The following is a 19992-nucleotide window of genomic DNA, read 5'->3' on the forward strand; positions in this document are numbered from 1 at the left end:
CCATTTTGGATTATTAGAATCCTGTCTGCTAGCTCATTATTAGGTGGGACTGGCTGCTCTGAAGAAGCTGGTGTCTTTCTTTGTCCAAGACAGCTTCTCCGTTGGCCCCTCCAGCCTGAGGGGACATCTGTAGCTAAACTCTGTACTTTTGCAAATCAGAGATAGTTGCCAATCCCTGAGCCCTGTGTGAGGGAAGCTCAAGTGACCTGTTTCACCACCTGCCTGTGCGACTGCAGGTGACCCATTGGGATGTGTCTTTTTCTGTTGAAAAACATTACCATTTTAGGGTAGCATAATACTTTACACATAGAATGACAGTAACTAACAATACCAGAAAGAAGTCGCTTCTTTTCAAAAGAATGGAACTATTATCTTGCATATCAGTTCATCTAGCTACTAAAGGAAAAAAGCCCCAAAGAAGAAATAATACTCTACATTTATATCACATATTTTCCCAAGAGATAATGTGGGAGGCTAAAGGTCACTGTAATTTTCTTCTTATAAACTGTGTTTTTGATGTTATTTTTCTTTAGAACAGTACAACAGCCAGCCACCTGCTTCCCTCCTATTATGCAAAATTACTGAATTTAAATATCGGGGTTTTTTTCTCCTAGACTTGCAAGGGTTTTTAATTTGTGAGGAGACCGGTTTTGTGTGTGTGTGTGTGCACAAAATATTTGTTTTTGAAAGGTTTACACTCTGGTAACTATGGAAGGGATTGACTTCATATCTCCTTAGTTGTGCTGTCACTTCATTTAAATTAAAAACCATTTTTGTTCACCATTTGCAAGGCAGTGTTCTGTGCATACCGTGAGGTTGCTAGAGGTGAAGATTTAGCTTTGTGTCCCATCCCCTGGAGGAGCTGGCCATATACCCATGACCTTGGACCCATTGATGTGGGGTCAAGAAAGAATTCGTGAGACCTTTTCAGTGCCAACAGGCGCTTTTACTATACCACAGAGACAGGGCCTGTGGGCAGAAAGAGGTGCCCTTTTGCTGCTGTATGAAGCTGGTGGTTATATGTTTAGTGCTTAAGGGGGAGGGGATATATGAGAGTATTAGATCATAAATGTTTCCTTGAATTTATACTCATAAAACTACTTCGGCGAGATTTCTCTGGTGTATATCACACAGCTCAATATTAAGTATCGGTGAGATGTACACGCAGCTGTGCAAGCACCCTTTAAGAATGTAGCAACCAGTATGTATTTGAACCTTATCAGAACTATGCAGGCTATAGGTCAGCCCTCTAGGCTAAAGATGAACATTTTTCTGCTTCTGTCCCTCATCGCAGACGAGCCAGTTAGAGGACAGTTTGGCAGAGTCGGATCATGGTGAATTCAGCTCTGATCCCACGATGCACACTCTGCGGAGAGCATGAGCTCGAGGGAGCATGTAGACATTCCATTCTGAGTTTGTGCCGTCGGTGGGTGAGGGTCTCTGTTCCTGCATGCCTCTTGGGTATAAGTGTTTTAGGGTTTAAAGGTATCAATTTTCCATACATTGTGGCTTCTGAATGTCAGCCTGCAGCAACTTGAAGTGCTTAGCAGAAGAAAAAGCAGTCAGTTTTAATGCTAGAGGGAAAGCCCACTGTTGTGGACTTACTGTGGGACCGTATGACCATCTTCAGCAGCGGCCTTATGTGGGATTTCACATCCTAGAACCATCTGATCAAATGATACTGGTCCTGAAAATTTCTTAATAATGAGAAGAATCCCTGTAGTGTTTCTATTCCTGTAATTTTTCCTTAGGTACATGTTAAGCAGCATTAGTATCAAAAACAGTAAACAAAATTATTCAGAAGCTTTAAGTTGCCCCAGCTCTACTACACCTGAAGGGCGAAATTGTGTTTTGGTATATGTATATATGGGTGTATCGTTCATTATCAGCTAGTATTTATATTCATATTACTTTAATGTGATCCAAGGCCTCAGACCAAAATTAAATGCCAAGAACTGAGCTTTTTTGCTCTTAAGAAGCTGTTTGTTAACTTTTAAAGCATGAAAATTCTTTTTTGATTTCTCCTTGGATGTTAATTTCTGAAGACCCATAATATTCATCAAATATAATGCTCAAATCCTCATTAGACTATTTCAGCAAAACACAAATATAATTTCTATTATGTTACTATCCTCTAGAACAAATGGACCTAATTGCTATCTGCTATTCAGTAGTTATGGAGAGTATCATTGAGGAATTACAGTAATTAATAGTAAACATGTACAGGGGCACCTGGGTGGCTCAGTCAGTTAAGCATCCGACTCTTGATTTCAGCCGAGGTCATGATCTCATGGTTTGTGGGTTTGAGCCACATGTCTGGCTCTATGCTGACAGTGTGGAACCTACTTGGGATTCTTTCTCTTTCTCTGTCTCTTCCCCTCCCCCATTTGTGCATGCACTCTCTCCAAAAAACAAAAAAACAAAAAAACTTAAAAATAGTAAACTTGTAGATAGGCTTTAAAATATTGATGGTTATCAAAATATATTTTCCTCAGAATTATGCCTCAGACCCTTTTTGTAGTATCTCTTCACCTTATTCTTGGTCATTTATAAGTTTTTATTCTTTCTGTTAATGAAAATTTACTTGGAATGTCTTATTTGGAAAATACCCACATGTTGGCTTCTTTGATTACATGTCCTTGCCATTTCTTCGATCTTGCACATTGTTGAGTTTTCTTATATCCTTAGCTGATGAAAGGAGCATTAGCAACTAGAGGAAGATCACTGTTCCATGTGAGAGGGAGTGGGAGCTCATGTGGTACTCCTCTGTTCTCTGAGCTTAGTATGTGAATAGTGGTACTGTGTACAAAGTTCAGAAACCTGCCGTCTTGACGTGATTCTTTTTATAAACCTGTTAAATGCCTTGTCCTCTTAATTGCGTCTTACCTCTTATAAAATTAATTATCAAAAGCGGTAATACGGGGCGCCTGGGCGGCTCAGTCGGTTGGGCATTGGACCTTGGCTCAGGTCATGATTCCACGGTTTGTGAATTCAAACCCTGTGTTGAGATCTGGAGCCTGCTTCAGATTCTGTGTCTCCTTCTCTCTCTGCCCCTCCCCCACTCACGCTCTGTCCCTCAAAAAATGAATAAACGTTAAAAAAAATAAAAAAAATCAGAGGCAGTAAAAAATATTTTAAAAAAAGAGGTGATAGTTTCAGGAACTGAACGCATATGTGTAGAGCATGTGGTGAAAAGAAAATGGGTTGGGGGTAAATGCAATGATTGAATCCACATACTTTATAACTAAGGTTTTAAAATACCTTGGAGCCCAACTCTAGAATAAAAATTCACTTACCATATGTATCTGAGTTCTGACAGGACTTTATTTTTTGCTTTGGAGGCAGTTTTGAAGAAACATCCATACATTTCTTGGGAACCGATTAAAGGAGGTTTTGGTTTTCATAGCTTTAATAATAGGAAAACAGCAAATGATGAGCAAATTCTCATTTGTTTAAAGCTCTCTATTACTGGTCATTTCTGTACTTCAGTGACACTGAGCATGATGGTTTATTTGTGAGATGTGACTTGTTCCTGATTTACAATCACTTAAAGTGGAGTGGTATACAGATGGGGGAGAATTGGTTTTAGAAACAAAAACATAGAATTGAATTCATAAGTTATGAAGTCTTACTCTAAATATCTCTTGTTGAAAGGGCAGCAAAAACAATGAATCAGGGCAGTTGAATGAAATGTGTGAAGCTAAAATGCTTATGTGACAGTAGGTTGTTTTATAGTGGAAATAACAGGAAAAATTTTATAGACCTTTTTTAGGGTTGGTAATTGTATGTCAGGGATAATTTAGGAACCTACTTGAATGAAGATTTACGACAGAATTTTACAGAGAACCTGAAGGTGGTTTGGGAGGGATTGATTCTTAAAGCCCTATCGATAACCTTGTGGAGAAGAAAAACAACTAGATTAGGTAGAAACTGTTTCTGTCACTTCACCAAGACAGGGTTATAGAGTTAAACATGTTGGCTAAAATCTCTATAGTAAGATTCTGCTGACATGAACATAACTGATCTGGGAATTAAATATTCATGTACGTACTATTTAATGAAGCCTGCCAACATTTCTGCAAAATAGGTACAGCATATTTATAGTGCTCTCTTTGTAGCTGAATTGTAAGCAGTAATGGTAGATTATAATAACTTTTAATATTTTGATGCAAGAAATATTGAAATGTTAAATTGTATGATAAATGACTAAATATTCAATTAATACTTGGAAGGCAGTTTTAAGGAAATTGTAATGATTCTGTTCAGAGTTTATGAGCCTTAGTATGTAGATTTTTAAAAAATGTTTATTTACTTTTGAGAGAGAAGGAGAACACAAGTAGGGGAGGGGCAGAGAGAGAGGGAGACACAGACTCCAAAGCTCCAGGCTCTAAGCTGTCAGGACAGCCCTTGATGCGGGGCTTGAACTAATGAACCGTGAGATCATGACCTGAGCCAAATTGGACACTTAACTGACTGAGCCAGCAAGATGCCCTTAGTCTGTAGATTTTTAATAAGAACTTTAATTTTATTTATTTCTAGGAGAGAGAGAGAGAGACAGCATGAGCAGGGGAGGGTCAGAGAGAGGGAGACACAGACTCTGAAACAGGCTCCAGGCTCTGAGATGGCAGTCAGCACAGAGCCCGACGCGGGGCTCGAACCCACGAACCGCGAGATCATGACCTAAGCGAAAGTCGGACGCTTAACCGACTAAGCCACCCGGGCGCCCCTGTATCCTCATTTTGAAGTAAACTGTGAGGTTGATTTCAATACTCTGACTGTTCCCCTTCTAAGCGATAGGATGAGAGAGGAAACCTTGGGCTTAGGGCCAGCAGGTGGTTTCTCTGCTCATTAGGGGCTTTTCGTAATTTTCTGATTTTCTCTCCTCTGAGCACATGGTGAGTGAGATACAGGTCCCTGTCCCTGAAGTTAAGAATGGCCGTGTCACTTGTCCTGTGAACTGTAATTATGTTTTTCTTCTTGGCAGAAGTGACATGTATCACTTCCAGCAGAAGCTTTAGGAATGTAGGGGAGGAAAAATTCTCCTGTAGCCTCTTTGGGGTTCTGGCTGGGCCTAAGAAACTCACATAAGATTAACAGGAGAACTTACATACGTTTGAATTTTTACATGTATGTATGGTCCTTCACAAGAAAACGAAGACCCAAACAAGTGACTAGAGCAGGAAGCTTTTATATCTTTGAGGTGACAATAAGTTTGTAAAATATTAATGAGACACAAAGAGGTTTGGCTTTTGGTAGTAAATGATCAAGAAATAGCAAGGTTTTTTAAATTTAAAAAATTATTTTAAAAATGTTTATTTTTGAGAGAAAGATATATATAGGTCTATCTGTCTGTCTATCTATCTATCTATCTATCTATATCTATCTGTCTGTGTAGAGAGAGAGAGAGACAGAGATAGAGTGCAAGCAGGGGAGGGGCAGAGAGGGAGACACAGAATCCAAAGCAGGCTCCAGGCTCCGAGCTGTCAGCACAGAGTCCAATGTGGGATTCCAACACACAAACCGAGAGATCATGACCTGAGGCAAAGTCAGACGACACCCCAGTGCCCCAACAAGGGTTGTTTATACAGCCATCTCGGCCCAAACTTTCCTTGTCTCTCGTGATAAGGATGGATGTCTCCCTTCCTCCTAGTACAGGAAAGGTATCTTTCACCTGGGAGATTTCAGGGAAAAGGGCAATGTGGGGGAGGTCAGAATGACTTTCTTGCTTATGTGGTTTTGTCAGACTCCTTCAGCTTAATGCAGTCAAAATGAGGTGCCATGTTTTGGGGCTGGGTCTTGAACCCGGAGCCAGTGAGCAATTTGCCACTGCCTTGGGGATTGATGGCATTCTAAATGATGGAGGGAGGCTCTGTTGGCCTGCAGCCTTCAACAGAGATGACATGGAGTGAAGTACCCACTGTCCTGAGATGGACATATCCTGTGAGCAAGAAGGAAACTTTTGTTTTAAGTCACTCACATTTGGGAATGCTTGTTACTGTAGTATAAGCCAGCCTACCCAGACAGATGCAGTTTCACTAGGTCTAGGATCAAAATAAAATCCTACCTTTGTCACCACTAAAATGCCTGTTCATTTCCTCACCCCTTTTTGTTCCTATTGACTGTGTGCCTGCAGCCACTTTTCTAAGTACTAGAAATGCCACACCAAACCAAATGTCTTCTGTTTTCTCAGACTCTTTCCCATTGCTCATTGACTGCTAGGGGGTTTCTTTCTCTATGAAGCCTTCTCTGTCTTCTGAGCACCTGGTCACTCCTTTTTCCCTGTGCTTCTAAAGCATTCTTTTCCTCTGCATCATATCCCAAATTCCGCAAACTCTAAAAGAAATTATTTTTAATGTTTATTTATTTTTGAGAGAGAGAGAGAGTGAGAGACAGAACTTAAATGGGACAGGGACAGAGAGAGAGGGAGACACAGAATCAGAAGCAGGCTCCAGGCTCTGAGCTGTCAGCACAGAGACCAACACGGGGCTTGAACCCACAAACTGTGAGATCATGAACTGAGCCGAAGTCTGGCACTTATCCAACTGAGCTGCTCAGGCACTTCCGAACTGTTTTTTAAAATGATGACCAAGAATTCCAATGGAGTGGTGGCTGGGTGGCTCAGGTGGTTCAGGTCTGACTCTTGATTTCAGCCCAGGTCATGAGCTCACAGTTCATGGGTTCAAGCCCCACTTTGGGCTCTGCACGGACAGTGTAGAGCCTGCTTGAAATTTTCTCTCTCCCTCTCTCTCTGAACCTCCCATGTGCACATGCGCTCTCTCTCTCAAATAAATAAAAAATAAACATAAAAATGTAAAAAAAAAAAAAGAATTCCAATGGGTACTTTTGCTTGAACATGATTTGGGATCACAATATGATCTTCTCCATTGTTAGATGTGTCCAAATGCCTTTGTTCTGTGAATTTCCAGTTAGAATCTTCACTGATGTGTCAGAGTAGATGGACACCACCCCTCCCGGGGCAGAAATGTGGATGAGGCAGGGAGAGGGAAGAGTCTGTTGACTGTCAGTGTGCCTTTATTTGGCTGGAATAGTGCATCTTATCCCAGTGCTTCTCAGTCTTACTTTTATTACTGTCTCTCTCCCAAGCCTTTTTAGGCTCCTGTCCCTTATCCCTCCCACCTCCACAGTGAATTTTAATACCACTCATGGACTATGTCTGTTTGTGTATTGTGTGTATATAGGTGCTTTATCCAAAAAAAAAAATAAGCTTTTTTGTGCTCTCACCCAGCTAATCTTGCTTGAGAATGCATGCCTTTTACTAGTATTTGTAAAGGTAAATTTTTTTTTCCTTTTGTAGGAGGGCATTTCCACTTCAATAAGCTAAGTTTAGCCATATTGCAGCAGAACTCTGTTGTCTAATACACCTGTGCTTTTATCAGAGCTTTATTTTAAGCTGATTATCATTTAAATACATATGCTAAAACCTTAGTGTACTGAGAACAATGGAAAAGTAACTGTTATGTATTTTATAGAAATCAATTTTTTTCTAGGTTAAATGCCTTTAAACCATGCAGTTTCTCTGTACAGACCACATTTGCTTTTTGCTCCTTTGACAAATATTTATTGAGGGTGTACTGTGCACAGGGCTCTGTGCCAGGTGCTGAGGCCCAGTGGAGTGGCTCACGGATTTCAGGCTGGCTCCTTTATGCTTTGTTAGGCAGAAAGCTAGCACCGGTTATATAAACTTGTCTGATGCAGAGCTGTTTGTACTAATTTTTATACGTTACCAACAAGGTATAGTGGGCACGTGGTGAAAACCCCTGGGAGGTGCTGTAATTCCTTGTGCAGTTTAATAAGGGGGGTACTTAGTCTTTGTCCTGGGCCCCTGGCACAGAGCCCCTCAAACCCTGAGAATCTCCTGAGTGAGAAGAATTTCTTTGGTGCACAGTGACTCTTGGATGAGGGGCTTCTAGATAGCTTGAAAATGGGGGCTGGTTGCCAGAAAGAACCAACTTTGATTAGAAGCTTGGAACTTTTCAGCCCAAACCCCAACCTCTGGGAAAGAGACTGGAGATGGAGTTAATCCCCATTAGCCAGTGATTTCATCATTTGTGCCTGTGTAATAAAACCCTAGATGACAGCGGGCGCCTGGGTGGCTTAGTTGTTAATGCATCCGACTCTTGGTTTGGTCTCAGGTCATGATCTCATGGTTTGTGGGATCGAGCCCCATGTTGGGCACTGTGCTGAGAGCTGGGAGCCTGCCTGCTTGGGACTCTCTCTCTTTCTCTCTCTCTCTCTCTCAGAATAAATAAACATTAAAGAAAAAAGAAACCCACCCTAGATGACAAGGTTGAGAGCTTCCAGATTGGAGAACACATCAGAGCGTTGGGAGGGCGCCTTACCCAGAGAGCACGTGGAGGCTCTGTGCCCCTTCCCCATACCTTGACCTATGGAACTCTTCCATTGGCTGTTCTTGAGTTGTCCCTTTATAATAAGCCAATAAGAGTAATAAGGAAGACACTTTCCTGAGTTCTGTGATTCATTCTAGAGAATTATGGAACCAGAGGGAAGGAGTTGTAAAACCCTCAGTTTATAACTGGTTGGTGGACTGGGGATTGAGAGCAGCATCTGAAGTTGAGGGTGGTCTTGCAAGACTGAGCCCCTTTGACTTGTGGGATCTGACTCTAACATCAGGTAGACAGTACCAATTAAATTGAATTGGTAGACAACCTAGTTGGTATCCGAGAGTTGGCAAAGTGCTGTTGGAAAAACGACATGTATTCGGTATCATGGTGGAAAAAGATCCTTTAACCTTGGCTGTCACTGCAATTGACCCTTGAGCAACAACAGGTTTGAACTGTTCTGGTCCACTTATACATGGATTTTTGTTTTTCAGTAAACATGGTATAGCATCACCATACTATAAATGTATTTTCTGTTCCTTAAGATTTTCTTAGTAACATCTTCTTCTCTCTAGCCTTCTTTGTTATAAGAATACAGTGTATAACACATATGACATACAAAATGTGGGTTAATTATCTGTGTATGTTATCAGTAAGACTTCCAGTCAACTGTAGGCTATTTCTAAAGTTTTCAGATAGTCAAAAGTTATATGTGGATTTTTTAGGGGCACCTGGGTGGCCCAGTTGGCTGAGCCTCAACTCTCGATCTTGATCTCTGGGTTGTGAGTTCAAGTCCCATGTTAGGCTCCACGCTGGATGTGAAGCCTACTTTTAAAAAATGTTATATGTGGATTTTCAACTGCAGGGGGGTTGTCTCCCCCAACCCCTTCATTGTTCATGGGTTAACTGTGTGCAGGTGTGTGTGTGTGTGTGTGTGTGTGTGTGTGTGTGTTGCATGAGAAAATTGAGGGCCAAGCTCCGGAAGATGCAATCAGTTTAGTTCCCACTTTCCTGTTCTGTCCTCTTAACTGTGACAGGTGTCTGGCTACATAATACATGCATATCACAGTACAATGTGGGGATCAAATTAAATTCTTAGACATTCTAGATGACTAATCAAATAGATAATGTAAATATAACAGGAAAGCCTCAATATAGCGTTCACTTAAGGAATAAGGCTGGCCCTTACTACTGTGTAATTGTTGAGCAAAGAAGAGAATATATAGTTTCAGGCTCAATTTCAGATTGCCCAGGAGGGGTGCCATAAATACATCCTTGAAAGAATGCTTGACAGCTTATAGTGTCTGGAGGCTTAGGTTTGAGGGTCCTTCCAGACACAGAGCCTTCGTCCATTCGTTCCTTGTACATATATTTACTGAGCTTCTATTCTCTGTGTCACGCCACTTGGTGAACAGACAAAAGGTTCTCATTTCCCTCCGTTCCCATTTCTTGGACAAATGGTGTAAGGCATTTTAGCAAAGAAGGACAACTTTTTATTCATTTATTCTACTTGTGTTGGATAGTCTATAATGCAGATGGACTGTTAGGAGATCTGTTTTTTATTTATTTATTTTTTTATTTTTTTTTAACTGTTTTTTAATATAATTTATTGTCAAGTTGATTTTCATATAAACACCCAGTGCTCATCCCCACAAGTGCCCTCCTCCATGCCCATCCCCCACTTTCCCCTCCCCCACCCCCATCAGCCCTCAGTGTGTTCTCCATGTTTAAGAGTCTCCTATAGTTTGCCTCCCTCCCTCTCCTTAACTATTTTTTTCCCCTTCCCCTCCCCTGTAGTCCTCTGTTAAGTTTTTCCTGTTCCACATGGGAGTAAAAACAGATGAAGGTATCTGTCTTTCTTTGCCGGACTTATTTCCCTTAGCATAACACCCTCAAGTTCCATTCATGTTCTGGCTACAGATGGCCAGATTTCATTATTTCTCATTGCCATGTAGGAGATATTTAAACAAGGTATCATCTCTGCCCTCAAAAACCTTGCAAACTTGTTTGTTCATTAATCATTCATTCATTCAAAAAAGTATGCCTTCAGCCAGGCAGCGTGCCAGGCCCATGCTAAGGAAATAGCGAGGCAACAGTAGCACCCGGTTAACTCCTAAAGGGCTGTAAGTCCCAGCCTCAAGGGGAAAGCGCTGGTAACCACTTTAGGAGAGTACAGAGTGTGATCTCTGCCCATGGTTTTGGGTTGGGGCGAAGGGAGCACAGAAGTGGGTTTTCCTAAACTAGCTCTCAGGAGGGTGGCTCTTGTCTGACTTTTTAGTTGGCGCTGGAGAGAAGGGATGGTTTGGAAAGGAGTTCGGTCCCAGGAGACAGTACACGAGAAGATAAGGGGACGGGGACACCGTGACAGTGTACAAGACTGCATGTGCTGTGTTTTGATTTGGCTGTAGAAGGAGGTAGATGAACTATAATGTAGTGAAACAGTGGCACATAAATGCCAAGAACTAAAGCCTTGTAATATTGGCGCAGTAAATAGTTCAAGGAAATAGTCAGCCCACAAACAAGCAATAAAATACGTATCACAGATTAAAAGGGTGTTAAGTAACAAATAATACTGGGACAGTTAATAAGCTATTCAGAAATATAATAGATTCTTTACTCCTCATGATTTTTAGTCAGAGTTTAGGGGATTGGAATTTAGAGATTAGAGGATTAAGGTTGCCCTCTGTGAATTAAAATTTAAGATCACCCCTCAAGGGTTTTACCTGCTGTATCAGCTCATTGAGCTTGTTGATTCCATTAGCAGGCAGACCTCATGGGCCCCGTATTCATAAGGGCCTGGAGTTTGAGCTCATGTTCTGTTGTTTCCCTCTTGAGATTCTTAGTTTTTGATCACGGGGCTGTGTTTTCATTTTGCACTCCTGCCTGCGGGGTTGCTCATCTGTGGAAACAGAGGTACAGATCCAAGCTTAGAAGTAGCTCTTAGGGAGAGTTGCAGCCAACAGGGTTAAAGTGTGGAGGCCAGAAGAGCTGGGACCCTCTGTATGGGTGTCTGTGGAAGCCTCTCGCTGCCCCGGACCTGATGCCACTAAACACTCACTTTATTAGGCACACTCTCTGCCTCTTAGCTATTCTCATCCAGCAGCCTTTTAACTGTGATTTGGCTTCTTCCATGGTCTTCCTGCAGGGAGAGAGCTGGTCATGCTGACTTGATTCAGGGCTGAGTAACTAAATTGGCATTCTGGTGATAGGCATCAGTGAGGTGTTTTCGTGGGAGCTTGCCCCTGAGAGACAGCCCCCCCCCTGCCCCGTCTGTTCAGTTTCTGAGATAGCAGGCTGAAGTCCAGGCATTATCTGGTAAATTCACCAGAGTCAAATGCAGAGCAGAAGAGGAGCTAAGAAGAAGGGCTTTGGGGCCAGCTAGACAACACTGTGATCAGGTGTCGGCTCTGTCCAACCCGAGTGTGTGATCTGGGCCAGGATGCACAAACGCTCCCTGCCCTAGCCTTTCATCTGTCAAGTGCTGATAGAAAACCTACCTTAGGATTGTTGTGAGATTGAATGAGAAAATACACACCAGGTCAGGGTTTCTCAAATGTAGTATGTTGACAGCTTGAGCCGGGTGATTGTGGGTTGTGGGGAAGGGGAGCTGCCCTGCACCTTGTAGGTGGTTTATTGGTATCTTTGGCGTCCCTCAGTAGCCTGCAGCTTCCCCCTGAGCACCCCCCAGTTGTGACAATCAGAGGGTCTCCAGACATTGCCAGATGTCCTCTGGGGACAGAATTGGTCTTGGTCAGATGTCCTCTGGGGACAGAATTGGCCCTGGTTACGAATCATTCACTCACTTGCCAAGGTGTATATAGAGTAATGCCTGGAGAAAAGAAAGCACATGTCAGGTTTTATGATAATAAGGGTGGTTGCGGCACCTGGGTGGTTCAGTCGGTTAAGCATCCGATTTTGGCTCAGGTCATGATCTCCCAGTTGGTGGGTTTGAGCCCCATGTCAGGCTCTGTGCTGACAGATTGGAGTGCCTGGAGCCTGCTTCAGATTCTGTGTCTCCCTCGACTCCTCTGTCTCTCTCTCTCTGCTTCTCTCCTGCTCTTTCTTTCTCTCTCTCCTAAGAATAAATAAACATTGGGAGAAAAACTTTAAAAATAATAAGGGTGGTACTAATGATATAGTAGTCCTGAGGCCTCTGCAAAGACATTTGTAAGCTGTCCACTGATCCTCTGTTCTTTTTTTTTTTTTTATGTTTTTATTTTATTTTTTGATGCAGACTGAGTGTGGGTGGGGGAGGGGCAGAGAGAGTGGGAGACAGAAACCGAAGCAGGCTCCAGGCTCTAGGCTCTAAGCTGTCAGCACAGAGCCCAGTGCAGGACTCGAACTCACGAACCTGTAAGATCCTGTAAGATAAATAAAGGAGTTTCCAAGCTCAAAACCAGTGGTATTTTGGTGATGTTTAATGTTGAGTTTAAATCATAAAGAGAAATTTTCTTCCTGGATCTCACTATATTAAAAATAAACAAATATGCCTAGCCTGTGAAGACTTTGTAATTATGGTTAAAAAGCCAACTGGATAAAATGATTGTGAGAAATAGGTCAGTGGTGTTAAGAAACTGGTGTAAATCAAAAAGAAAACCAGGGGCGCCTGGGTGGCTTAGTCGGTTAAGCGTCTGACTTTCACTTGGGTCATGATCTCACGGTTCGTGGGTTCGAGCCCCACGTCGGGCTCTGTGCTGACTGCCAGCTCAGAGCCTGGAGCCTGTTTCAGTCTGTGACTCCCTCTCTCTCTGACCCTCCCCTGCTCACGCTGTCTCTCTCTCTCTCCTAAAAATAAATAAAACATTTAAAAAAAAAAAAAAGAAAACCAAATGCATACAGAAATTCCTCATATATAAAGACAAAAGTGGGCATAGAGTCAGCTTACAAACATTTGAACATAGTTTAAAATGCAAAATAATATTTATTTGTTCATTTATTTATAAATATTTATTTATTTTGAGAAAGGAGAGGAGCTGAGGGAGAGGAGAGAGAGAATCCCAAGCAGGCTACAAACAGTCAGCACAGAGCCCAACGCAGGGCTCAATCTCACAAACGGTTAGATCATGACCTGAGCTGAAATCAAGAGTCAGATGCTTAACTGACTGAGCCACACAGGTGCCTCTAAAATTCAAAATAATTTTTAAAATTTTAAATAATTTTTTCATCTAAATTGGCAGAGATTTTATGCAGTAACATCCAATTCTGTTGTGTAGTTTAGAAGAGTCTTACACATTCTTTATGGTAAAGTCCCTCTAGAAGGAAGCTTGGTAATAAGTATGCCTTTAAAATTGTCATACCTATTAGCCCCCCAAAATAACATTTGGGAATAATTCTGATAGCATAATCTGAAATGTAGACAAATATTTATGCATGAAGATATTTATTGCAGCTTCTTTTCATAGAAGCCAGCTAAGTGTCTGGCATTACAGGAGTGGTTAATTTTAGCATATGATAAATAATTAGCAGTATTTAAAACAATTTTTGCAAAATGTTTCTAATGGCATATGAAATTCTTACAGTGTTGAAAAGAGTAGGCTTTATAACTGAGGATACAGTATAAACTCAACTCAGAATAAAGACTAGAAAGGAATATGAACACGTTAATCATATTTGCCCTTGGAAGACCGGGTTATGGAATTTAGGATAGGTACTCACTCATAACTGTATGGTTAAGTTGATCATCTCATAGCAGACTTAGACTTTTTTGATGTCTCTTCTTTGAGGAAATTTTAAATCTTGTGCATTTCTAGAGCTTGGAAATGAAGGCAGAACAAGTGAAGCTGTTTTCTCTGAATAACAGAAAGTAGAAAGCAATTGTCGTTGTCTTAAAGTACAGTTTTCTATTTTAATCAACTCTTCATAAACTGCAATAGGAAGTTGGTTTTGGGGTATATATACACTGCTTGCCCTGGATGAAATAATGTTGTTTTGTACCATGGTGCTTTTTTTGTTCATTTTTTTAAAGACATATTTATTGTAGTATGTTTCTTGATAAAAGAATCAAATGTCCATTTTTATTTTTATAGTATGTGCTGAAGCTTATAATCCTGACGAAGAAGAAGATGATGCGGAGTCCAGGGTATGTAATTACTAAGTTAATTTTAAATTGTACTCCTGTATTGAATCAAGAATGTAGTAATAAAAGATGTTAACAGGCATATTGATTACAGGAAGCATAATGTAAGTATTTTGACGGGTTTTTTTTCTAGTCTTTTCTCAGATACTTTACTTCTACTTCCAATTCTATAGAATTACTTTTCTCCAAAAAAAGTCTTTTTGTTTGGGTGAAAGGAAAGATGAACATAAACACCAGTTGTGGTTTTATTTCTTTTGCAAAAATACAGCCTGGGGATGGAAAATCCGGGCTGTGTTTTAGCTCTCTTTCTCATAGCGTTAATGCTATTTTTCTGATAGTATTTCTAGTTCAGAAAAATACTGGGAAAAGGCTTTTTGTTCCTACTAATTTATAACAGCAGAAGCTTATTCTGAAACAAACAAAATCACAGCAGAATTAAATCTCATGTGTCAGTTTACAGTTTCTTACTTTTAAAAATCTGTGAATCTTAATAGATTGCTCAGAAACCAATTTCTTGAAGGCCATCATGTTTTTGTAAGAATTTGTGCAGTTTTGTTTGAAGCAGTTTTTAAGCTATGTGCCTTCACTCTCTTCACCTTTTACTTATTTAGTAAAAAGTAAGCTAAATATAGGAGATTACTGTAACTGGAAATGGAAAGTATTAATTTCCTTTTTCTTTCTTTCTCTTTGTCTCTCTCTCTGGTGTTTTTTTGTTTTTGTTTATTTTTTGAGTACTTACTTGGGAAGAGCTCATTCTTTTTTGTTTGGCCTCAAATAATAAACAAAACTTTATTTCTTCAGTTCTGACAAATACTTAAATAAGATTGAGTTTTAATATGGAAAAGCAAATACTATATCCCTAAGTCATTACATAATTAAGCTCCCTGAAATATATGTAAAATCTAGCGGTAGAAAGTTCAAGGAGTCTTCTATTATGTGGAAGGTCTTGAAAGAAAATCCCACCTCGTTCTTGTACCTGTGGGGATTCCCAGCACCAGTGTTGGGGGGAGCTCACGGTTTGCCTCCAGAACTTAATTTGATAATGTCTACAAATTCTGGCCTGAAATTAGGTTTTCTTAGGATTAAGGTATTACTAGGATGTAGCATGCTGTTAGCACTTCATGTAGTCAGAAAAACCAGACCTTCTCCATTGTGTACTTGATTTATATATCTGGCAGAAACAATAATGGGTGACTTTGAAGAGTACATACATTCTTTACATTTGTTTATAGCTACCATTAGCTCCCTGGGACAGGTAAAGTGATTGGCTCGGTCACTCCAGTTAATTCCTAACAGTCTTATTTGGGAGGGGTGCTGCCAGTTATGATTCATTTGATTACGCCAAAGAGCCCAGTCACATTGAGATACAAATAAAAAAATATTGGGGAAAATTATTTGATAAATTCTTGGAAATCTTCTAGAATTACAAGAAGAATTAAAAAAAACCCAAAACCCAAGCTGTAGCTGGCGGACAGAAGCCAGCCCACGTCTGAGATCTCACCATGGCAGTGGTTCAGGACTTAGACCACTGTCATGGAAAGGGACTTGACTACCTATTGCTTTTTTGCTGCGTCTCTCAGTTTAAAGTCCCAGTTTCCCTGGGAGATTTTTTCACAGACCCAGATTTGGCTAGGGGGCCAGGGACAAGAGGTGCAGACTTAGCTGCTGGGCACCACTTTTAAGTGAAGGCAGTTCCTAGGCAAGGAAGAATCTCCATTGGTTGGGCATTTACCGCTGGTTATCCCCTGTAAACACCGTTCATGTTACTTTAAGTACTGTTTTTGTAAGTACAGATTTTCTCCATTGGGGTTGACTGTTCTCTGAACATGTTACTAAGAACTGCACTGTCTTTTTAGCCTTAGATACCAGAAGGCAAATTACACCATAGCACTTGGAAATGACTATTACAGATTACAAAATTAATGGCTCTAAGCAGATACTGGAAAATGTAAAGAAAACATATAGTATATTTTGATATGGCACCATTTCATTTGGAGGTTTTGCATTATGTCATAGACTATGCATCAAATCCTTAAATCTCAGATTAGTATAAATAAGTATTTATTCTTTGATATGAGTTCAAAGAAAATTTAAATACTTAAGATCGACGTAGGAAAATCACAAATTAGATTTTACCTTTAATAAATGAAAACACAGGGGCACCTGGCTGGCTCAGTAGGTAGAGCGTGTGACTCTTGATCTTGGTTGTGAGTTTGAGCCCCACATTGGGTATAGAGATTTCTTTAAAAAAAATGAAAATCTACAAGTTATCTATACATCTAACAGGTAGCTCTTCTGGTAGAGAAGAGCTGGTAAGCTTCAGAGTAGATCATTTCTAGCAAAGCATGCAACTCTTGAGTTTGGGGTCATGAATTCAGATCCTACGTTGGGTGCAGAGATTACTTGAATAAAAAATTTTTTTTAAAAAGAGTGGATCATTTCTTTGTCATGTTACTCCAGAGAATGTGGGGAGAGTGCCTTCTGTATATCTGGTGGAGTGCTGGGTTGTTCAGTCCTGAGCACCATGGACAAGTCCCTGCCATCTCCTAGCAGAATTAGATAATTAATTTAGCCAGTAAATTAATGAACAGTTGCAAAGTGTGAGCACTGAAAGGATAGAGACACGGGGTCTAGTAGTGAAAACAAACCCCAACCCCACATGACAAGGTCTCTAATTAAATGGAGTGGTTGCAGAAGGCCTCCTTGAGGTGAGACCAGAGGGTGGAGAGGGGGAGAGTCTTGCCCAAAAGCCCCGAAGCCCATTTTTGGTTGACCTCAGTCCCTCAGCAGGGGGCAGGGAGCAGTTCCCAGCGAAGACAGGTGTGACTGTGGAAGGCAAGTGTGGCCGCTCCCGGTAGTTGAGGTGGAGCTGGGGGAGGAAGGCAGGGGATTTAGTGCCCAGTAGGTGTGATGGCATCCATCGCGGTGCTCGAATTTAAATTTTTTAAACATCACCTTCAGCTCTATGTGGAGAATGGACTGGACAAGTGGGAAAATATCTTGTACAGATAACCCTTGCTTTACCAAAGTAGATTTGCAGTGTTATATTTAAAGAAAACATCTACATAAATTTTTTAATGAACTGGTTTTCTAATTATTTAATTGAAAGACACCCAAGATTTAGAGTTGGCAAACTTTTTCTGTAAACTTTTTTTTTACTGAAAAATTTTCTGTTTTCAGGTAATATTTTAGGCTTTGGGGGCCATACAGTTTGTCGAAGCTACTTGCTCTGCCCTTGTAGCTTGAAAACAACCACAGACTACATAAATGGATGATTGTGGCTGTGTTCTGCTAAAACTTTATCTGGCTCAATTGGTAGAGCATGTGACTCTTGATCTTGGCGTCATGAGTTCAAAATCAGTGTTAGTTATAGGGGCGCCTGGGTGGCTCAGTCAGTTAAGCGTCCGACTTTGGCTCAGGTCATGATCTTACGGTTGGTGGGTTCAAGCCCCGCGTCGGGCTCTGTGCTGACAGCTCAGAGCCTGGAGCTTGCTTCAGAGTCTGTGTCTCCCTCTCTCTCTGACCTTCCCCTGCTCACGTGGTCTCTCTCTCAGAAATAAATAAAAACATTAAAAAAAACTAAAAATCAATGTTAGGTATAGAGAAGAAACCAAAAAAACTTTATTTATGGACACTTGAATATGAATTTTAACTAATTTTCATGTATTTATGAATTATTTTGATTTTTGTTTCTCCCAATCATTCTTAGCTTAGGGACCATGCAAAAAGAAATTTGGCCTTCATGCCATAGTTTGCTGACCCTGGTTTAGAGAATAAATTTTGTAGTCAACCTGCCTGGGATGAATCACATAGTTCTGCAGCTCTGAACTTCCCTGACATTGAAGAAATTACTTGGACAAATTCAGAGGACAAAATACAAAGGACAAAAAACTGTAGTTTTCTTCCTCTGTTTAGCTTATTTTACTTAGCATGAATTGCTACCTGCCTCATGGGTTTGGTTACTAGGATAAAATGAGTTAATATTTTTAAAGCCCTTAAACCAGTGCCTGGCACATAATAAATGCCACGTAATTATTTGTGTTTGTTTTTGTTTTATGACTATTTGTTTAACAAATAAGATTTTATCCTGAAATCAGAAATAAAATTTAATAATTAAAAAAAAGAAAATGGCTTTTAGTAAAAGAAAAGTCACAGTTGGGTGTATTGCTGAAGGCTTAATTTTCCAGATGCAGATCTTACAAGTAGAATCACACCAAACCCAACAGAAAACAGTCTTTAGAAGCGGGGAGCATCTTTTGAGCAGTTGGTTACAGGGTGGAAGCACCACGGCTGCAAAGATTCACTGGATTTCTGACTGCTTTCCAGAGCACAGAGCAGGATTTTAATGCAGGGTCTGTTGTAAAAGATAAAAAAGACTCTGGATGCAGAGGAATGATGGTGGGGAGAGAAGACAGAGGAAGAAAGGGAGAGCAGTAGACGGTAGCGGTGGTGGCAGGATGAAGAACCAAGATTTAAAAGTTAACTCATAGGGCATCTGGGTGGCTCAATCGGGTAGACATCTGACTTTGGCTCAGATCACAATCTCGGAGTTTGTAGGTTTGAGCCCCACGTCGGGCTCTGTGCTGACAGCTGAGAGCCCGGAGCTGCTTCAGATTCTGTCTCCCTCTCTATCTGCCCTTCCCCTGCTCTCTCTCTCTCTCTCTCTCTAAATATAAATAAACATTAAAAAAATTAAAAGTGTTAATTGATAAAAATGAAATTAGTAGGAGAGAAAAGGAAACTGCTGTTGTGTGAGGGGTTCCTTACAGAGTGAATGGTTGGGGAGAAGGACGTAAGTTGATTACAAGAGTAAAACAGGTGCAAGGTGGTGCTAAGAAAGACAACTTGGGTGAAACAGGCACACTTCAACGCTTCATGAAGGGGGCGGTCTCCATTCCCAAGGGTCCAGAGAACTTCAAGATGGGGTGGAAGGCAGGAAGCTTTCATAGGATGAGGAATAAGGAATGAGGAAACAAGTATAGAGCCGAGGGTTGGCATGGCTTTAGGGATTGGCTGTGCTGTGTTCCTGGTGCACTGGAGTATTTATGGAGACAGGAAAGCTATTTAAATTGTGATTTGCCAACCTTGCTCCCTGGGTGGGAATGCCTCCATCTTGGGCCTAGAAAGGTATTTCAGCAAGGGTGTCATGGTATCCCCGACTTTTTCTCTCTAAGGACAGAGCTTTTCAGCAGGGAAACATTTTATGATTTCTTCAGTGTGAAGTTCTAGTTGAATTTTGTGAAGTGAGAAGTGACTTATTTGTTTGTTTTATTGTGTTATCCTTCCTTATTTGAAGTAGGGAGATAGGAATTTTGGTTGGCATGATGTTTTTTTAATGCCCAGATTTTAAAAATTTCTTACAAGCAGTTGGCACCAGGGTCTACTTTTTCTGTATCCATATGTCATCTTAGAATCTAGTTTGAGGTGAAGTTTGCATATATCTTACCCATATGGGAAAAAATGCAGTGACTTCCTGTCTCACTGGCTAATACTCTTTTGAGTAGTATATGAATAGTCACAGACAGACATACCGGGAGTTCATTTCCAGACCACCAA

At 40.8% G+C, this 19992-nt stretch overlaps 1 protein-coding gene across 1 annotated transcript in view; it reads left to right on the plus strand.

Annotated features, from left to right (window-relative positions):
- Positions 1-19992, plus strand: part of PRKAR2B (protein kinase cAMP-dependent type II regulatory subunit beta) — an 87453-nt gene that overhangs the window by 36555 nt on the left and 30906 nt on the right. The window contains exon 3 of the mRNA XM_039247195.1: positions 14387-14439. Within this exon, the coding sequence (XP_039103126.1) occupies positions 14387-14439 (53 nt within the window). The remainder of the gene's footprint in view (positions 1-14386; positions 14440-19992) is intronic.

The sequence above is a fragment of the Hyaena hyaena genome, unplaced genomic scaffold, assembly GCF_003009895.1.
Source record: "Hyaena hyaena isolate Hyena2069 unplaced genomic scaffold, ASM300989v1 scaffold_294, whole genome shotgun sequence".
NCBI lineage: Eukaryota > Metazoa > Chordata > Mammalia > Carnivora > Hyaenidae > Hyaena > Hyaena hyaena.